General features: G+C 34.5%; 1 protein-coding gene across 1 annotated transcript; it reads right to left on the bottom strand.

Annotated features, from left to right (window-relative positions):
- Positions 1 to 3,640: 3,640 nt before the first annotated feature.
- Positions 3,641 to 22,420, bottom strand: LOC100784489 (uncharacterized). The gene is made up of 24 exons (XM_003516601.5): positions 22,168 to 22,420; positions 20,592 to 20,637; positions 19,651 to 20,498; positions 19,047 to 19,162; positions 17,817 to 18,025; positions 16,305 to 16,424; positions 16,031 to 16,159; positions 15,792 to 15,917; positions 14,365 to 14,420; positions 14,151 to 14,250; positions 13,577 to 13,694; positions 13,228 to 13,437; positions 12,707 to 13,031; positions 12,335 to 12,428; positions 9,135 to 9,243; positions 8,786 to 9,051; positions 8,540 to 8,664; positions 7,514 to 7,748; positions 6,947 to 7,135; positions 6,571 to 6,854; positions 5,450 to 5,657; positions 5,130 to 5,369; positions 4,902 to 4,987; positions 3,641 to 4,173 (listed from the first exon to the last, which is right to left on the bottom strand). The coding sequence occupies exons 2-24, from the start codon at positions 20,595 to 20,597 to the stop codon at positions 4,014 to 4,016; spliced, it is 4,359 nt and encodes a 1,452-aa protein (XP_003516649.1). The 5' UTR covers positions 20,598 to 20,637; positions 22,168 to 22,420; the 3' UTR covers positions 3,641 to 4,013.

Raw genomic sequence — 22,420 nt, 5'->3', positions numbered from 1 at the left:
AGGGAAGAAGTGTATTTTTAAGAGTTAATCACCAATTTATCTATGAAATTGTAACGAAAATCAAATTGGTTCCTAAAATTAATAAAATGGAAAAATGATCCTTAAAATTGTAATTGACAATAAATTCAATCTCTTTGTTAATAGTGTCGTTGTTAGAAAGGATGAGTTGTCATATCACAAGGACGAAAATAATCGAAACATTGGTTGAATAATATTTTCCTTTCCTACATCTTTATTTTTTTTCTCTACCAATTAGCTTTGCATTAGTCTTTCGACCTATTCATTGAAGATATGTCACCATAGTAACCATTAAAGCCAAGTTGTATAAAACATGCAAGATTAAACTCTAAAAAGAAATGTGATCATGTTGAGATTGGTGTCTTGACGGAGGTGACACTCATAATCACACAATAGAAAGAAAAGGAGCCATGGACCAAAAGAAGCACCATAGATGGTCATGGTTCAATTCATTCAATGGCTAATATTGTTCCTCCTCTGTTAGCGCTAGATCAAGGCAAGAGACATTTTTGTTCATGTGACATGATAGTCATATGTGTATCTAGTTGGTTGTTACTCATGCACTTAACGCACTAACTCAACCTTTTTAAGAGTGTTAGATAATATCAATAATGGATTAACTTTATTGATAATTTATAATTGTAAGGACTATTTTGTCATTTTATTAATTTCAAAAATCAACTTGGTTGACATTTAAAATTTCAAGGACTAAATTAGTTATTCATTCTTATATTGTTTTTGACCGCATTGATGTTTCGGCATTTGGAGGCTAAAACTCGGACTTCGAATTTCACATTTTTTAGTCCAAGACTTCCTTTACCCAAACGGAAATGCTTTGGGCACCAGCGAAATTGCTAGTAGACCCAGTAAATTTTTTAAATTTCAATAATACCCCTCCCTTATGAGTTCTTCTTCTGCGTTCCCTTCTTCATGCGAGCTCTTTATTTGTTTTCATTCACGTTTGTTCTCGTGAGAGGTGTTCTGTGAGAGTTGCTTGTTCATTGTTATGTCTTCTTTGGTGGAGGTGCATTGTTCACAGTGGTTCGTTGGCAAACGATAGTTGTAGCGGTGGTTAGTTTGGCCATTAATGACGGAAATAAGGTGTTTGATCTGGATTTTTTCGCGTTAAACTTACGGATTCACAATCCGTATGTTACTTACGGATTGAAAATCCATAAATATCATACGGATTGTCAATTTGTAAGTTCCATTTTATTTTTTATAATTTTTTTATTATTAAATATAATTAGAATTGTTAATTAAAAAACTTTTAAATACATATAGTTTCAATATTCATTTGAAACTTCTAGTTTGTATATTTTGAAAGTGATATTAATGTTAAAATAATTTATACTTTTACTTTAATTTAGTTGTTTTAACCTAAATTTGTTATTTTTTGTCCTTTTTAATTTAATGTATTAAATTATTAAATGCAGTAAAAAAATTCAAAAATTATGTGATAATATAATTGTGGTGCGGTTAGGGGTTTTTTGTTTGTCATTGAAATTTTTCAATGTTTTGTTTAGATAAACAAAAATTAGTGGATGTATGATAGTATAATGTCTGAAGAAGTTGATATGAATGAACAAAATAAAAATGAAGCTGGTGTGAATGAAAAACATGTTGATTATTCTGATGCGTTCAATACTTCTCAGGTATTAATATGATTGATTGTTATTAAAGTAAGTGAATGAATATCTCTTAAAGACTCAACTTGTATGGATTGCATTGTAGGTGCTTGCTGCTCGTGATGATGTTCTGTATTGGGTTCGATCTGTTGCTTATGAAATTGGTTTTGTAGCAGCGATTATGAGATCAGACAAAAATAGTGGTATTAGAGGAAGGACCTCATTTGTTTTAACTGGTTATTAAAGGAGTGGTCAGTATAGGGTCAAGAAGAAAGATTTGGTAAGAACAATTATTAACAGTAGAAAATATGGGTGTCCCTTTAAGTTGCGTCCGAAATCAGTGGTAATTTGGTATTTTTTGATAAATAGTACCTATAAAACAAACAGGTATGGGCTGGCGTTACTTGATATTGTTGATGTGACACCAACAGGGATGACATTCTCTGTTGTTTTTGCCTATTTGGAGGGAGAACATCTAAATAATGTTGTCTGGGCTTTACAATGGTTTCGAGGTCTTTTTCTCAGATGTGATGCACTCTCTGGAGTTATTATTATCGATAGAGATCTAGTATTGATAAATGCAGTGAAAATTGTATTCCCTGAGGCTACCAATTTGTTGTGTCGGTTTCACATTGATAAGAATGTCAATGCAAAGTGTAAAACCCTGGTTGGTCAAAAAAATGCATGAGATTATGTCATGGAAGCCTAAGGGAGTTAGGTGGATTGTCCTTCTAAGCAAAAGTTCAATGAGTGTCTGAAGAAGTTTAAAATTGTTTGCTCACCATGGTCAATGTTTGTTGATCATGTCAACCAAACATGATTGATTCCCCACAAAGAAAGATTTGTTAAAGTTTGGACGAATAAGGTGATGCACTTAGGAAACACAACTAACATGTATGAAAATTATAAATTTCTGTTGTTGTTAGGGTTTATGATTGAATGGATAAAAATAATTGTGTTTGTTTACTTGATTGTTTCTTTCATATGCAAGGTTGAGTTTGCTCATTGGGTTTTAAAGAGACTACTATAGAATAGCCTTTGAGACCTATGCAGTGTTTGAGAAGCCATGAACAACATGATAAAACTGCAACACATTGAAATTAAGACATTTTTTTAGATAAAGAAAGGCAACAATGGCGGGAGAAGAACGGAAGAAAAAGAAAGGAGTAGGGATGTTGTACGAAAGTCACGGGAAAGAAGGAGAGCAAGAGAGAAGGGAAGGGTTTTTAATATTAATGTGAAGGATATTTTTGTCATTTCACATTATTTATTGAGTGTACCAACAATTCAGCTGGGTGTCCAATGCATTTCCCTTATCCAAATCATGTTTTACAAAAGTGTAATTGAACTCTTGATCCTCATAATAATGATTTGACAATTTTAATCCCTCAAATTTTAATTGTTTGATTTTGATCTTTCATATTTTCAACATGTATATTTTCTACTCATCTATTAATTTGGCATCCGATATTAACGCACATGATGATGTGGCAATAAAATGTTGATATGGATGTACTGAATTGGAATGCTAAGATGTTGACGTGAGTTCGACTTAAAAACATTCAAAATTTAGGAAATGCAAAGAATGTTAATTCTCAAGCTTTAAACTGTGACCAACAGTGTTGATAAGCAATAAAACATCTTTACTATCTACTCAAAATTCTATTGTAATGCTTTAAAGTGAAAACACTGCCAAACCTTGTGATATTAATACATCATTTTCAATTAATAACATTATTGTAATGCTAATTTATGAACACTTTCATACTAACAATATTTGAAAGAAAAAAGAGTATTGCTTAAATAAATTAAAAAAATAAATATATTTCAATTGAATAATTTAGCAAAAAAATTAATATTGATATGAATTATAATAATACAAACATTATCGCTCAAGTCATGCACAAACTATTTTGACTCTAGTCATTCAATTTTTGTTTTATTTTTAGTATAAAATTCTATAATGATGTCATTTAATATATGTAAAACTCATGTCTGCAAAATTTGCTTTAATTTACGATGAAATACAAAGACAAAGGAGGAAGTGGTGAAGCTTCAGTGGTATGAATCATGAGAGTCCCCAAAAAAATCTAAATTAAAAGACAATACTAGAAAGAGGTGTATTTCGTGTAACTATTATCCCTTGAACCTCTAGAGATTTTTTTACAAAGAAGCGAAAAAGTGCAGAACTGTACTTCATTCTCCTGTACATCTCTGAATATATATTCACAGGCAAGGCTGCTGTTCCACGCCGAAATGAAGCATCCTTTTGAACTGTTGGATTTACCAAAAACTTAACATCCAGGTTCACATTCTAATGCTTCTGTTTCTTTTCTGTCACAAACCAGGTTCACAATGTTTGTTTTGTCATAAACCAGGTTCATGAGCCCAAAAAGCATCTGGATCCGGACAAAATAGAGAAAAATCTTCAATTTCTAGATTCGCTATGTGCCAATTCACAAAACGGGCCTGTATTGACTTGAATAGAAAAAGGATGATGGGCAAAAGCCAGCACTTATCATCTTCCCTGCAAGAGAATGTTATGTACCAAGACTTGAAAATAATGAACACCAAAAGTTGTTAACCAAAAATAAATAAACACCAACCACAGGATGAATCTCAGCAGTTGCCTTGAACAAGAGGATTCTTACTCTTATCAGGGGATAACACAGTAAGCAGTATGACTCCATAATCAAAAACTGAGTGAAAAGTACAGAAAAAAGAGATGGAGGAATTTAATATAGCTCCTCAACATGGATCTCTATAAGCCAACTCAAAATTCCTCCAGCTTGCTTTCTCTGTACTTCTCTCTGATGCTTTTGATTATCAAGTCGCATTTCTCCTGCCATGCGATCCCCTGTTCAATAGTCAAAAGTAACAATTTTCTTGAGTTTGAGGCAACTCCTTATATTCACCCGTTACAAAGACACCATTCCAGTTTGTAAATACGTTCAATTTCTAAAAATAAAAAAAAAACTGCTAAATTTGACGGGATATTTTTCTTCCTCAGACAACAAAACCTCCATGGAAAGAGGCAGTTCAATGACTTAAGCATAATTTAACTGGCTGCCATGTTCAAATATGAAGTACATCTTGATACTATAAGCATAAATAAGATGATGTTATAATTTTTCAGAGTTGATATTTTACTGAACTGCCACAGCAGTAAATTTAAACAAAAAATGCAGGTTGTTTGTAATATATGCCATTGTTGTTTGAGACAAAATGGTGTCATTTAAATGTTGACAGCCTTACCTCTTAACATTACGTGTGCTTGTCTCATCAGGGTGGTGAAAGTGGGATAGTGCATAATGAAGGAGACAACAAATAAAAGCCACTCCCTGCACATATTCACATACACAAAAAAATGTTAGATAAATCATAAAAACAAAATATATTTCAAATGGTTGCATAACTATGTGTATCTAAAAATTGTTACATGACAGTTATACTAAATGGTATCACAACATAGAGAAAACTTACAATATTAGATAAAGAAGTAGCATTCCACAGTGAATATACTCGAGAAAGTGAAGCTCTTCTAGGTTCTTTACTGAATAATGCATTCAGGCCAGCAGGAAATGGAGAAAGTAGAGAGAGAGGAAGAATGAGTAGAACAGAAAGAAAAGCTGCAAGAGCAATCCAGTAGAACTGAAGCAACATGAGGAGAGTGACAGAAAGATCTGCTAAAAGCATCAAAGTAATCAGCAACTGTACAGTGTCCTGAAACAAAGATGTCATTTATTAGACAATGTTCAATATATAGCTGTGGAGAGGTGAAGCACCTAAAATAATTTAACTACCTGACGACCAACAGGTCTAGTATTGCACAATAGTAGAGAAAGTGGGAATAAAAAGTCCCTTCGAAAGTCCAATGATTTTAAGGTAGCATCATTTATTAGGCCACCATTAATTCCTCCAGTTATCCTTTTAAGAGATAATGAATTGCTTATGTATGGCCAACTATGCTGCAGCTGCTTAACATTCTTTCTTCCATGTGCCACATTTTTCCTGTTATAATAAATAAAAAAATTTTTAAGCCCAATACACAAGTGGGATTTAAAAACAAAGTCTTTATGTTTATGAATCTTCGTCTAGGAGGCACTTAAACAATATCAAGGAAACCATGCAACTAGAAGGCTAAAATCAAATAATTAGTAAGGGTTTTGCACCCCCAATTTGTCCCCTGATGAGAGAATCTGCTAGCCTTAAAACTGACAATGCATAAGCACATCATACATTGTGCTGGATCTCAATATCAACTTAAGCTAGGGAAGAAAGAATCATCTCTAAACACTCACTCCTATCATATCAAAGAAGAATATGATCTAAGCTTCTAAGTTACTATGCCAAGACCCATGAGGAAGAATTTTACATTTTTTTCCAAATCCATCTAATCTAATTAGATCAATTTTATAAAACCAAGTATTATGAGTCATCATTACTATCATAAGGAGTAGCAGCAGTCATGAACAACATTGGGTTTAACAGTTTTGAACAATTACCTGTTCGGTTTAAGAATGTATTTTCTGTTTACTAATTACTAAAATTTCACCTTTTTACTGTGTTTCCTATTTCCAGAGATTTGTACAAAAAATGGTGAAAACCACAATAACAGTGAAAACAAGGTGTTATATTAGTTATCATTATTGGAAACACAAAATGAAAAAAAAAAAACATTTTCTTAAACTGATTTCCCAATATTTGAGTATGCACCATGTTCTTTCCAACAATACTTCCCAAGCGAAAACCATTTACTAACATTCAATTTGATATTATTTAGCTTCAATTGGCACTATCAATTCTCTCGTAGGACAAATATAATGATTGTTCCCATTCCCTGCCATGTTGTTAATAGGATTAATCAGAAGAAAGCAAGGTTATGGTCTGCATGTATACAGCATTTGTCAGGATCATAAATTACCTCATTAATTCATCTGTGCCAACCCAAGTATCAGACTGGTGCAAATCAAGAAGGGTATAATCCCCAACTGCTACCACGATACCAAGCTGATAGTAACCAGAAGCTGTTGCTTGGAACCATCCAAGCTCAATTTTAACTCCATGAAACTCAAGTTGGGGGTTTGCATGGCTATTTATCCAATCGACAACAGGACCTAGTGCAGTACGAATTGATCCATGCCTTACTGTCCGTAACTGAGCATTGAGTCCAGCTACCAAGCGATTCCAAACAGTTGCTGGGACATGCTGTGGATATCAAGTTTGGGATTAGTATGTCAGCTATGTATAGAGAACATAACTAACTAAATCTTAACAACATTAACAATGAAACAAGATACCTGACCAAGGAGGTTGGTCAACAGTGTATCATTGTGAAGATTATAAGGTGCCATGTAGCTCCCATCCCCACCAAAAATTATGCACATGGGAAATCTCTTCTGTATAATTGATACAATGTCTAATCGCTTCTCATCACCACCAAGAAAAAAATCAATGTATGCTACCATTAAATCTGGAGTTGCCCCAACCTGCATCATTTGTTTCTTAAATTAAATAATTAAAAAAATGACTGTGTATTATTTAATACTATGGAAAGCCAGGGAAACAGAAAAGTTGCAAAGTAGCATGTATATATGTTATACTTTTATGTAACACATAAATAAAATTAATACTGATTATTATATCACATTGTTTTGCTTTTGTGAGCAAATGAAGGAATGCAATCTGATAAACGCAACACCCCTAAGAAAATCCTAATTTTGATATGTTTAAAGCCTAAGGCTACTACTTCCATACATCAGTCTTTCATGTGTCTTCTTATAACAAGAATAATTATATTAATAAAAGTAACAGGCTAGGACTTCATGGAAATTACTCCATCATGTTAAATGCTTTGCAAGTCAAACCTTCATCCCTTTGTACAAAGCCCGTGATCGACAGGAGCGTAGACAACAATGGTCATATTCAGACTTGACATATTCCTGAAGGCGACTAATTTTGACTCTCCGTCGCCAATGCTTCCAGGACCAAGCACAAGGATATGCAACAACAGAAAGTATACTGTGCACTGATCCCTCCCACCAATCATATGCAGCAACCGAGTTGATTTCATCAATAAACCTATTAAAAGCATCCTCATACCTGCATCACAGTTATGATCAAATCTAACTTAAAATCACAATTATTGTTAGAGAAGTCAGTCATGTGTTTTCACCCAACAGCTTAAGGTTTTGGAATAGTAGATTAATGACACGGTCCTAAAAGTTTATGCTAATGCTGAAGTCATATAAATGGTCTCATCTTACATCTCTAAATAATTTTTGTATCAAACAATTATGACATATAGTAATATGATGCTAGATTAGAATGCTAACTGGATTTCTTTATACACAGATGCTTGATGTAGGATTTTTATTACAAAAAAAGACCTTTTTTACAGTAGAAACTATTAAGAGAGGAAAAGTGTTTCGATGGTATATATCCAAAGTACAATATTATATGTTCAATAGCTAACAAGTAGGTGTGATTTTCAGTTACACCAAATATTGATGATTTCAAATCAATCTAGGTGGACACAGTTAACAAGTAGGTGTGATTTTCATTCACATAAAAGATTGATGATTTATATCAATATAAACGGATAATTAACAAGTAGCTATGGTTTTTCAGTAAGACTAAAGATTGATGATTTAAGCTAAAATAATACGTTTCCAGTATTTATCAGTGCACAGCCCCACATTTTTTTTTTATCAGCAAAAATACTAATATATAAATATAAACAGCAGTACAAGAGGTACTGTTCAAAATACACATCAGCACCAAGATATGCAGAAATATGGTATCCTAATATCCACAGCCCCACATATAAAGCAATATGACATCAGTATCCATGACATGCACGTATGAATAATTGAATACGTAGTTTCTCTTACACAATCTCAATTATAGCATGGGGGGGTGAGTAAGGAAGATGCCAGGGTTCTCTAAAAGTATTAGGTCCCATAAAGTACATTCTGTGTACATGGCTTTGAGTCTCTTCAGCTCTAGCTCCACGGACCTAGTTTTCAAACAACAAAGATATAATGCATCAAATAGTTTCAGAGATAATATGTTAAGGCTCAATTAATGCTGCAGAAAGAACTAATTAAACAGTGGAAATTTTCTTATAAGAATAGTACCTCAGAAAGAGAAAGAAGATACGGGAAACGGTGATGATTATGGTGTTCAATTGAACTTGAACTATGATATGAACCAGAACCAATCAACTTGTTTCTCAAAGTACTTAGCAGCAGAGCCAGAAGCAATAAAATGAATGACAACAATACTGAAAATGGCCAGGGACCCCCAAATGTATAAATGAGCTCCTCTAGAGGTGTATAGCAATTAGGCATTCGATATTTGTCTGATATACATTTATATGGACAAGACCGTCTTGTAACACCCCCTGCAATGAAAAGAACCATCCTATAAATTTGAGATAAAACATAATGTTAGGCATGCAAAGCCAACTTATATCATCAAAGATACCTCGTTTATATATGAAATTTGCACGATTTGGAAGAAGATCAAGAGGACAAGGAATGCAAAGATGTTCATCAGAACCATCAACATCTTTGTAAGTACCAATAGGACATTCCTGTAAAATCAATTGCACAGTTTAATAAATTTTCAGAAAGTAAACATCCAGAGAAGTTGAAAGAATTATTAGATTTGTGATAGAACTGGTTCAGGATCTACAGGAAAGAATGACTTTTTATAGATGAACCATAAATCCCAATTGTTGTGCCTGTGTGGTTGCAGCCTAGGACTAGGGTTAGAAGATACAAAATGAATAATTTCCCTCAGGACTCTCCCCACTCTCTAAGAGTCTAATCATTTCTCAGATGATAGGATAATCTATCTCTACTCCCACCCCTCCCTCTCCCCACTTATATATAGCCAGCATGCCTTATTCAGACTATCTAACTAACTCACCAATGTAACTCACTAATTGTTAACCAACAGCTAATAGGGTTTTTATTTTTTTATCAGCAAAAGTAATATTATATTATCTATTAAAATAGAAGTACAAGGGGTACTATTGTATATACAAGTCAGCACCAAAATATGCAGAACTATGGAATCCTAATACAAGCTATACAGCAAGAATTAAGTAACCATAGATCTGACTGTAAGCTTGACACAAAACTACCCAGTATCTATATGCTAATCCCCCCCTGATTACAAAATCCATCCCTGATATTACTGGACCAGTAGTGGAAAGGGATGTCAAATCCTTTTTCCAGGTTTTTTAGCCATGTCCAGCAGAAAAATAGAGCATCCTCCAGCTAATAGGGGTTACTTAACAATTTGCAGAGTTTGGGATGCCCTACGGCATTCCTTCCTTCATTGTTACTTAGTTTTGTTTTATTTTTTTCTCAGCTCATTAGAATGAAAAAAGTTCCTCTAAAATTCTAATTTCTAAAGTGCACGACTAAGAGTGCATCCCCCATTAATTTAAATTCAAGTGTATCATGAACTAGTCACTTTAAATCAAGGCCTCAAGGGTGAATATAGCCTCACTTTTGCACTTGAGGCTTTCTCACTTAAGAGGAGCCTTATCCCTTCAAATTATCTTATCCCTCCAACAGAAGCAGAGACGACAGAAGCAGATATGTAAATTATATGTAGCTGTCCTCACACAAACCATGACAATGAACGACATAACCCAAAAGGGCAATTTATTAGAATTTAGATGAGATAGAAAAGATTACAAGAGACGAGGATAAGATATCTATTTTTTATAAGCCAATGTTTTTGAAATAATCAAGTAGAGCCCGAGATGTACCCCAATCAAAAACAGAAGTTACAAGTCGAGCCTAAATGTAACAGTGAGGATAAAATATCTTCCTAAAAGAGACTAAAAGCAATGGTCATAAGAAAACAATTCATCCAAGTAGAGTTCACCAGTCTCTTTGCATAATAGCTAGAGTGTACATGAGGAGGAATAGGGATCATAATGTAGAGGATCATGACCAAGAGAGAGAAAATGGATGGTTATCCACTAAGTAACTAACTGCTGAATTGGCAGTAAGAAAGGGTAGCAAGAGAGTAATTCGGTTTTAGTGGGTGTAACCGTGCAAGGGCTGAGTGATGATGGTGAGAGGTAGGCTGGAATTGGCTAGGACCTCAAGGAGAGACTTGGCACACTCTAATTACCTAGTCTATCTTTCTTGCCTGTTCTGTATTTATTTCATTGTGCAGATTCAAGGCATTGTTATAATCTTGATACATTCCAGAAATCTGCTGTACTATAGTGAATTTCATCTCTGTTCTATATATTTCTGATGCCTAAATTGTGCAAAATTGTGCAAATTATAGGGGAATCAAGCTCATGAGTCATACCATGAAATTATGGAAAAGAGTGATCGAACGGAGATTAAGAAAGGAGACTCAAGTTACTGAAAATCAATTTGGTTTCATGCCGGGAAGGTCGACCATGGAAGCGATCTATTTATTACGGCGGGTGATGGAGCAATATCGCATGGACCAACAAGACCTGCACTTGATTTTTATTGACTTGGAGAAAGCATATGATAGAGTGCCTAAAGAGATTTTGTGGAAAGCTCTAGAGAAGAAAGGGGTTAGGGTTGCATATATTCGAGCTATCCAAGATATGTATGATAGGGTATCGACTAGTGTTAGGATACAGGGTGGAGAGTCAGACGATTTTCCCATCACAATTGGTTTGCATCAAGGGTCAACCCTTAGCCCCTACCTTTTTACCTTAATTCTGGATGTCCTCACGGAACAAATCCAAGAGATAGCGCCGAGATGCATGCTCTTTGCAGATGACATAGTCCTCCTTGGAGAGTCGAGGGAGGAGTTGAATGAGAGGTTGGAAACTTGGAGACGAGCTCTAGAAACACATGGTTTTCGCCTAAGCAGAAGCAAATCGGAGTATATGGAATGTAAGTTCAACAAAAGAAGGAGAGTTTCTAACTCAGAGGTGAAAATAGGAGACCATATTATCCCTCAAGTCACACGGTTTAAATATCTTGGGTCTGTAATACAGGATGATGGAGAAATTGAAGGGGATGTGAATCATCGCATTCAAGCAGGATGGATGAAATGGAGAAAAGCATCGGGGGTGTTATGTGATGCAAAGGTACCGATCAAGCTAAAGGGAAAGTTTTATCGGACTGCGGTAAGACCGGCGATTTTGTACGGAACAAAATGTTGGGCGGTCAAGAGCCAACATGAGAATAAAGTAGGTGTAGCGGAGATGAGGATGTTGCGGTGGATGTGTGGTAAGACTCGACAGGATAAAATTAGAAACGAAGCTATTAGAGAGAGGGTTGGAGTAGCGCCTATTGTAGAGAAGATGGTGGAAAATAGACTTAGGTGGTTTGGGCATGTAGAGGGAAGACCGGTAGACTCTGTAGTGAGGAGAGTAGACCAGATGGAGAGAAGGCAAACAATTCGAGGCAGAGGAAGACCCAAAAAGACTATAAGAGAGGTTATCAAAAAGGATCTTGAACTTAATGATTTGGATAGAAGTATGGTACTTGATAGAACATTATGGCGGAAGTTGATCCATGTAGCCGACCCCACCTAGTGGGATAAGGCGTTGTTGTTGTTGTTGTTGTTTGTTGTTGTAACATTTAACTTATCACAGCATATCTCCAACATTCTGAGCAAATCCAAGAATAAGAAGAAGAAAAAAGGAAAAAACAAATGAAGCAAACCTCGCAGAAAATTCCATAAAGACCTTTAGGGCATGCTTTCCCAGTTATAGTTCCCTCCTGTCCATGACGGCCATCATTGTCCCCAGCACCTCCGCTGTTTAAAATAATGAAGAAAGAGATGCTGCTTCTCAGAAAAGTCTAATCAAAGAAAATGTACACTACCATTTTACCATGATAGTCATTAAATTATTTACAATGATCATGTTTCAATTTTCAAGTTCCTTACAAGTGGCCTCAATTTGGTCCTCCGAAAATTATGAGTTGCCACATTAATCTTCTGACTACGAAAATAGTATGTGGCCCAAGAAAAAGCAGTAATAATCTATTATGTTCCAATTCTAAAGCCGTTAGCAGAGACATGATTCTGCACACCTGTTATTCATGGAGCCAGTAATACTTGCAACAGGAACATATTCTTCCTCCATACCAATCTTTGACCAATGGAAATGAATTCGACCTCCACCTCCACCACCACCACCAACAGGGCCACCATTGCCCCCTACAACAGATAAGTATGGATTCTCCAAGAGCCGAAGTTCTTGAAGGAAAAGAAGGACTGTTCCACCAGAACCTCCACCAAGACCCCCAACCGAAGAACCATCACTGCTTTTTATTGATTTGCTAAAGCTTTCACCATCAGCCCTCAAGGATCCATAAAGGTCTAGTCTCAAAAGTGGCCACTGAATAGATCCCATCACTAGCCAAAATCAAACAAAAAATCCAGTGATCAGAGAATATCATAAAAATATAGATATTTTCCTTCATATAACGAATAGAGGCACAAACAGATATAGCATTTGCAGACATCTGCATCCATGTTAATAGCCAGAAATAAACTTGGGAGTATCCTTTACATGAAATATATAAAGTCAAAGGTGTTTAAAACTAATTACCAATCATCCCGCCTCCAACAACATGCCCATATGACTCATTAGGGCCCTCGGTTCCACTGCCCAATTCACATGGAAGAATAGCATTTCCATATTCACTACCACCAATACTCTCTCTCCCGTTGAAATATCCAGACCCTCCTTTTCCACCATGTCCAGCTCCACCACCAGCTCCATTCAAAAAGTTTCCCTTACCAATACCTTCAGTGCAACCTGAAAGAGGTACCTATCTAATCAAAATCCCAATACTATCCTTTTGTGGTAATTAGCATTTTTACTAGCAAGGTAAACCTAGAAGAACAGAAAGGATAAAAAAACAATAAAAAAAAGATTTCTTAAACATTTTAATTACCTAATTCAGATGCAGTAATCATACCATCAGTATCAACAATCACGGTTCTTGCCCTGTGAATGTGAATTATGCTTCCCTTCATAATGCCATTTACAAGAAGATCCTCAACACGACAAATCTACAAAAACTCATAAGAAAATAAGAATCCACCATAATGTTCAACTTGAACAGCAATATTTTGTTCTTATGTAGACCCAATCACAAAACAATGCCCAACAAAAGAAGTTGATTGAATTAGAAATGATGGTGGCAATGACAAAAAGATGTTATTTCATGTCAAAAGATTCAACCACATTAAAGATACACAAATATATGTACCAAAACAAATGCAATTGCAGCATTATAACATGATTAAAACCAATATTGTGTTAAATAATTATGCATACCAGAAAGAACTCATTTTTCAGAAATTATATAATTGATATTGCATTAAATGCAAGAAAGGAGGGGGGGTGGGTTAAAATTTGGTTCCAACTTAATTCCAAGAGGGAAAAAATGTAAGACAAGAAATTCACTTTTTTAAAATGAAATATATCTAAAAATACCAGCTTTCCTATTACTTAACAAATCTTACTTGAAGTGAGAAGGAGAGTGTATAGTTGACATGACAATCATCAGGTGGAGTTATCAAATCTATTGGACATCTCTGTGTGTCGCAAAGATGTTTTGTCACCCTACAAACATTATTAAAAAAAACAAAAAAAAATGGATTAAGTTTAGAGTTTCCAAACAGGCCAGATGGAAATTGTTTAAGTCAAGCAATGTGACTGGAAAGCAGTCGTACTTACGAGCCTCTGCTAGCATCATCATCTAAAGGAGCTTGAAGTAAAGAACCTGGACCAACCTGTCACAAGAGGACCACTGTCAATTGAAATGCTGCACCCAAATGCAACTTCAAAGGGGGGGATATCATGAAATTGAGAAACAGTGACATAAACACAAACTCGTCTTGGAGTGAAGGAGTTGAGATATTATGCAGATTACAAAAATTTCCCAGGAGATACGATACAGATTTGATTTACTTGACTTTTTTCCTATTTATATCAGATAGCCTATTTTTAAGAGATCTGTTGTACATTATGTAATTGGGACCAACTCTTCAGATTTAGCTACATTATTTCCTTATTTTTGGCTTTTCCTTGTATCTACAAATTCATGTATCCTTTGTACAGTTTAAATAAATGATCAATCAAAACTATACATATTCTTTAGTCATTTCTTCTGATCTAAAGTCGGTATATAGCTTGTTGAGATCCTCATCAACTAGAGATACAACCAAAGTAGTTCTTATAAGTCTTGGGCAATCCTCACCTAAAAAACTGATTTTGTGGAGTTGAGTTAAACATTAAGCCCAAATTCTAAGATGATATCAAAGTCTACCTAAATCCATTAAAGTCACCCATATTTGTCCATGCTCTAAATGTCTACTCCTAGGCATGAGGGGGTGTTATTATTGAGCCACCTACACTACTTGTCCACAATTTAGAATTCAGATGTCCGTTTAGGGCATGTTGTGACCCATGAGAGGGGGGGATCCCACATCAAGTAAAGATATGGCCAATGTAGCCCTTATAAGGCGTGGATAGTCCTTACCTTACAAGACGATTTTATGGGGTCAAGTCCTAAGCTCAAATTATAAGATGGAATCATAATCTATCCTAGATATGTTATAAGGCCCCCCATATTTGCCAAAACTCTAGAGTCTATATCTATTCCTAGGTGTAAGAGGGTTTTGTTATTGGGTCACCCACATTTGTGCACACTCCAGATATTCAGTCCTAGGCACAAAGGGGCGTTGAGATCTCACACCAACTGGAGATATGGTTAATATAGTCCTTATGAGGCTTGGACAGTCCTCATCTTACAAACTGGTTTTATATAGTTGAGTTAGATTCTAAGCCCAAATTCTAAGATAACCAAATTGTGAACCAAAATAAATTAAAGAGCAAAGCCCCAGAAAGAGAACAGCAATAGAACATATGCATTGCCTGAAAACACCAGTGTTCAAATTCATCTACAGTTCTACACTATAGCTATAGAGATATTTTCTTCCACTGGCAGCCGGCAGAATGATCAAAAGAATATATTGCTTCAATCAACTTTTTGATATTATCATCCCTTGCATAAGGGAGAGCCCTAAAAACCATTTAAATCTCTTGTAACCACATCAAAAAATATAAGAACAACAAAATCCCTGGTAAAGATAATTGCTTACAGTTACATTATAGAAGAGAGACAAGGATAGCCGCTGGCCTTTGATTGCATCACCATCACCAGTCAATTGCAGTAGTCCTTGACCATATAAAGCCAAGTTTGTATTTGAACTAATGACAGAATTTTGCTGCGAAGGCAAAAAATCCTATCACAATGGAAGTTCCAAACCACCAAGAACAAAATATGGTTCTATAACCAAGAATACTGCACAACTTTGAATAAAGATAAAAGCCATCATACCCTTAAAACAGCAAGATTTCTCACTTCAAGTACAGAAGCAGTCACAACAGTACTTTCACCACCATCAATTTGAATTGAGGAGTCCCACATGAGTAACATTTTAACAGAAACTCTAAATGCACCAAAAACCTTCATGTATTAAAGGTAAAATTGTTAAATTATAAGTTGATACTACAACTCGAAGATATAGTAGTTCAAAATAAGTGGCACCTATATCGATTGAGAATGGAACTAAAATAATAACAGAAAAACACTTTGAATCACAATCTGGTACCTTTATAATAGAATCACTCAGTAAAAGCTCTTCTGCAACAAGCTCAAACTCAGAAATTGGATAATCAGACAACCCAAAGATTAAGCTTCCTCCACTGTATACACTAATTTGGCCTCTTACCTTCATAATTAGAGAATTTAAGCAAATATCAAACATTTGGCTCCAATGGTTAAACATTGCAATGATTAATAAAGAAAAATATAAAATATATCAATGAAATTGTTTTTGAAGACAAAAAAAAAGTAATATTACAAACTGTAACAAGCATATTTTAGTAGTTTGTAGCATTTTGAGACACTACTTCAAGTAGCATTTTTAAAATGCTAACTTCTAGCTTTCTATATTTTATTTCCTTTTTACCCTTAAAATATTTATTAATTTCCTTTTTACCCTTTTTTACTTGAGGTAGCCTTTTATTTTTATTTTGTTTCTCTTCCCTTGTTAACAATAGGGGTTTATTTTGTTTTTGCTATTATTTTTTTATATTTTTATATTATACTGTTTCTTTTAATCATTACACTATTTTATTATTATATCATTATACTTCAAGATATTAATAATGAACGATGATAGAATTATTTTATTTTATTTTCTCTATTATTTTTTGGATACTTTTTATATTACACTGTTTGTTTTAAACATTACATGATTCACCTTATTTATTATATTTATTTAAAATTATACTTTCAGATATTTTAACCATTATACTAATTAACATAATAAAAGTATAACATCTACTTAAGTGTATATTATTTTTATTATAAGATATAGTATAATATTAATAGTAGAATATAAAATATGAAAAAAATAGTAATTGAAATTAAAAAATATAATTAAAATAATTGATCTATAAATAATTTACAAGAGTTTAAAATTAGTTTAAAAAGTTAAATTTATAAAAAAAACCAGAATATTTTTTATCAATAAATTATAAAAGATATTATATAAACAAGTCTATTTTTGTCATTTTACATTTATCAACTACTTCAACCAAACACTTGTAATTCAATAAGTTAGTGTAACAGCTTTCAACTACCAACTAACTTTTTAGCTTTCAACTAGCTCATATCAAGGAGACAGCTACCAGCAAAACAGTATAAAGGCAACAATTAAAATACTTAAAAGATTATTTTAGAAAATATTAGAGAATTTTAGAGGAATTTTATGATTACAAGATAACAAAAATGCTACTTCCCATGCATGAATGATATATCCTATGTACAAGAATCCACTATTTCCTAGGAATATGAATGATACAAGGACCTAGAAAATAATTACTTACATTTACAACAATTTGCAACAGCAAAGGAAGCAGACTATCAAAAACAGATAATGGATTCTATAAATGTTTGAACAATAAAATGCTTCAGCAGATCAAAACTGTTATGAAGGTAGTTCTGTATCACATAAAGAATTTTCTGAAACATAGGTAATACTAAAAAAAAGTTATAAAATGGTGACTCCATGATCATGTGTGTTTTGGTATAGTACAAAATGTGTATTATTTGCTACCTGAACTCTGGACCACACAAGTGGAACCAAAACTTTCGCATTATTTTCCACGTAAACATTTGACCATAAAGGGCTGGTTGAGAAATCAAGCAAAGGAGTCTCAGTTTCTGTTGTGACATTGTCATTGCTAACTTTTAAACTTAGTAAATGTGCATTGAAATATGTGCCAGCTGCTCCAGAATTCCCAGGACAGCCAATACTCAAACCTCCTGTCACCACAAATGCATGTATTGTGTATAAGATCCTTCTTGCTATCAAGATTAAAAAGAAAAAAAAAAAAAAACACCCTTGCATGCAACCAAATCTTTTTTGTTAAAACAACAAATCTAAAATTATCAAATGCATAGTCTCAACACCACCAAAAAATTTAGACTCTGTTTGTGTGTGTAATCAGAAACATTAACCCCCTCCCTTTTGCACAGATGTTAGCATCATCGTCTTTTTCATGAAGATTAAAAACAAAACTGTTTCGAATTAACAACAAAACAAACCATTAAGTAAACTCGTTCATATTTGGTAAACTGCCTAGGTGGTTTTCCCCTCACTTGTTTTAATTTATGCTATTCATCCATATTATCCCCACTGCTTCATCTGGCAATGCAGAAGAAATTGATGAATTGGGAACACTGGATTATTCACCACTTCAAAAATTCTGAGAGAATCAAGCTTGCAAAAGATGGGAGAAACTTCAAGCTTAACAAAGGACCATCATTGTGACAATTAGAAGGCAATCAAATAAAATGAACTCTAATCAGGAATTATGATGGATAGCTTCAAGAATCTAATCAGCAGAACAATCTTCCAGAAAAAACTTCAAAATTCCATGGAAAACCTGAGAAGTTGAGAGATTTCCTTGCTGAAATTGGTTCTGGACACCATCCTTATAAGTAATAACAAAAACATGACAAGTTTCTTGAAAAAAAGTGAAAGCTTTCCTTTTCAACCATTCATATATCACAAACTGTAGCCTGTGGCTGTGGGTAAGTTAGTATTACATCACTCTCTTTTCCTTTATAAAAGAAGGTATCACATCCTTATCTATGCTCATTTTTAATTAAAAAATGGTTTTTGCTTATGCTCACTTTGAAAACTGAAAACCTCTATTTGTTCAAAAAACTACGCTAATTTTTGGTATTTTGATTCACATAGATTAAGCTACTGTAGAATAAAAGATCAAGCAGGAGTCATCATTGGTTTAACTGCCATGTACATGAGTGTATTAGAACTAACCATGAACAGTAATGTTTAAATCTTCTTGTATGCTGTAACAATCAAGTGATATTCTTCCTCCACCTCCTCCACCCCATCCCGTCCCACCAGCGGCACTGATGATACCATAGCCCTTCCTACACTCAACCAAAAAATGAAGTTGAAAAGAAAAGTTACAAGCACAATTCACTAGACAATATGTATTAGTTCCCTACAAAACCTTCAACATACACATGGCACTTTTAAAAACTAGAAACAACTCAAAAACCTTCAACAAAGGAAAGACATTTCAAAAAACATTCACATTCTTCAAAAGAAAAAGAATACTACCATTGCAATTGTAAAAGACCACGGACCAAATGTCAAAGCAGATCCATGAAAACAGAATATTATACAGTATGCCATCATCAACAAAAGCCACAATTCTCTGCCAGTAATATCATTAAAAAAATTTACGAACATTTGCTATTTTCTCACCATCTAATAGAAGTGACTTAATATGCCAAAAATAAAAAAACTGCATTTCACTCTTCAAATAATAGCTACAAGCACCCTTAACAGTCATTTAGAAGATCATATGAAAAACAGGTATAAGGTCACAGATTAACAAGTAGTTCATACTCACAGCTTTACAGCATGAACCAATATACTTCCACCAGAGCCACCTCCCCCATCAGACCCTCCATCTCCTCCTTTAGCAGTAATAGATCCGTTTACATATAAAGTGTCCTTCACTAGAAGCTTAACACGCCCCCCACCATTCCCTCCGTATTGTTTTTTAGTAGATTTTCCACCACCCTTGCTCCCGTAACTCCATGGTTCAGACAATGTAGACCAAGCATAAACATCACCACCCCAGTTTGTCTTGTTATTTTTTAAACAAGATGCACCACGCCCACCATGCCCTCCACCAGCTCCATCGTTGCCAACAGGTGTGCCACTAGTTTGGGAAGGTGGAGACCCTCCTAAAGATGATGAGTCTATATAAGAATTGTATCCCATTGTCAGATTGGCTGCAGATAAAACCACAGAGCCAGAAACAATGGATGCATCTTGACCAAGTTTAACGTTGCCGGATACATTGACTGTTATCATACACCCTTCCATGGGACATAAAAGTGACACATCAGAGAGTATCTCCAGGTTTCCAACACCATAAATGTAAATATCAGATTTTAAATAATGAGTTGAGCTTAGCAAGCACGTGGTATTAAAAGATCCTACACCTTCCAAGTCCTCACAAGAGACTGACTCATTCAATGGGAATGACGAAGTTGATGTTTCGACAAATGCAGAATCATAGAGTAGAGAATCATCTCCCACAAGTGACCCAGAATAACCCAACCAATTTTCTAAGCCAGTACTCCTATTCAAGTGATGTCCTGAACTAAGAGAAATACAAGATATCTGAAGATATCCCAAAAGAATGCAGCACCAGAGGTTCCAATGCATTACCACAAACTGCATCACCACCTATGCCAAGTATATATCAGTAGAAATCAGAATAAATGCCTAGTTTCAATCAGCTCAGCGGTAAGTATCAATAAATTTATTTCTGAAAGATACCTCCATAGGGATTGGTCCTCAAGGAAGCCACTTTTATACATTTATTCTGCAAGTAAAGACAAAGAAAATATCAAAAATAAGAATAACAGGAAGGTTGGAGTACTTTAGTTTTTATGTTTTTATATACATTGGAAATTATGTATCATGAAGCAGATAAAGACTAAAGTATCATGCAGAGGCCATGTATCATGAAGCAGCTAAAGACTAAAGTGGGATGTAGAAGCTAGTAAAAGTTCAAATTAAATTCTTAATGTTCACAAAGGAAATTATATCATACTTCCGAAATTTCACTGAGAAACTTCTCCAATAAAGAAGTTTGCAAGCAAACCATGAAATTAAATAGCCCATGAAAAATGACAAAGGATATCACAGTACTCAAGCCTCATGAGAGTATGAACAGGTCAATTTAACATGTTGAGTTTAAAAAATCCCTCTTCTGCAACTTCTCCTTAAAATAAATCTAAAATTTGAAAACAAGAAAGCACTGTTGTAAGTAGTTATAGTTTGACATTGATTAAAAAAAGGAATGTATGCAGGTGTACACACACAGACAGAGAAAGAGAGAGAGAGAGGGAGGTGATACTCATCTATTTGATAGTTCCCCTAAGATGCATAAAATGCAAAACAGACAATATAGCAGTATATATACACCAATAAACAACAATAGTGACTAAAACCTAAATTAACCATTGTAGCCATTGTAAATTCTTGAACACCTTATCTCAAATTGGGCATCACATCACTGGAATAAAAACTATAACATAGGAGCCACAAATCTCAACCATATAATGACTCTTGCTGTCAGTCCGTCATGTATCTTCAAATCCATCACTAACCTTATTTTTTTCACAAAAGCTAGCATAACATTATCTTCATCACAGCATAGATATGTGCAATGAATTACTTCAGATTGCACTATTTCTGTAAGAAAAATATGTTTCCCAGTGTGACCAACACTGTCAGTCATCAGCATTAATTAAGAATTAAGAATAAAGCGCACACACTACAATTTTATTACAAAACGCTCTACACTTTGTTAACATCTGATGTGGCATATAATTTCTATAGGAATATACTAAAAGAGAACATCATCAGCAACATACTATTTGCAAAGCCTTTTGTTACACAAACATGCATATTCTGACAACCTTGCGTCTCATTTTTCAAGGCAATGATATTTTCTTAACTTGCTCAGTTTCCTTTACTCCCCCCCCCCCCCCGCTCCCATTAATTCCAACGAATTATGCATAATCCGTTCAAATTCCCCCAAACCGGTTACAATCAATGTCATAAATCCAACGCAGTGAAATTCAACTCCACTGATCGCACTACAGAAACTCGATCACGAATCCATTCACCAAAAAAGCAAGTTCTCAAACAATAAAAAATCATGCAATGCTATCCGAATTAACTAAAAAGTAAAAGAAGCACAAAACCTATTAATCACTAATCAAGACCGATGCAAAAATTAAAATGATGAAAAAGCACAGCTGGAAGAATCAGAAATGAAAAGACGAAAATCGTGGAAGAGGTGAGAGAGTTGCAGTGATATAGTGGGAAATTGGAGTGAACTAACCGTAAGTAAGGGTAGAAGAAGAGTGAGCAGAGTGGAAAAAATGCACTGAAACTGAATCTTGGAAGGTTGAATTATGGTAACAATTGTTGTTGGTCTAAGTCAGAAGATGGTGTGTGCGTCGCTTTCTCTTTTGCTTTTACTTTTACTTTTCTTGTTTTTCGTAATTAATGGGATGCAAAATAAATAAAATTAACAATGAAAGAAAGCTGGCTGGCAATAGAGAATAGAGAAATGAAATGAGAAAGAGTCTGTA

The sequence above is a fragment of the Glycine max genome, chromosome 1 (assembly GCF_000004515.6).
Source record: "Glycine max cultivar Williams 82 chromosome 1, Glycine_max_v4.0, whole genome shotgun sequence".
NCBI classification, from domain to species: Eukaryota; Viridiplantae; Streptophyta; class Magnoliopsida; order Fabales; family Fabaceae; genus Glycine; species Glycine max.
The sequence above is the reverse complement of the archived record's forward strand: the minus strand, read 5'-3'. Positions and strand labels throughout refer to the sequence as shown.

Bases quoted from the DNA above. Each gene is read 5' to 3' on its own strand.
- LOC100784489 (XM_003516601.5), bottom strand. The intron at 12,429-12,706 runs GTGTGCAGAATC...TATTTTAAACAG, and splicing joins ACTGGCTCCATGAATAACAG to CGGAGGTGCTGGGGACAATG. The intron at 4,174-4,901 runs GTAAGGCTGTCA...ATTCTCTTGCAG, and splicing joins AGCACACGTAATGTTAAGAG to GGAAGATGATAAGTGCTGGC.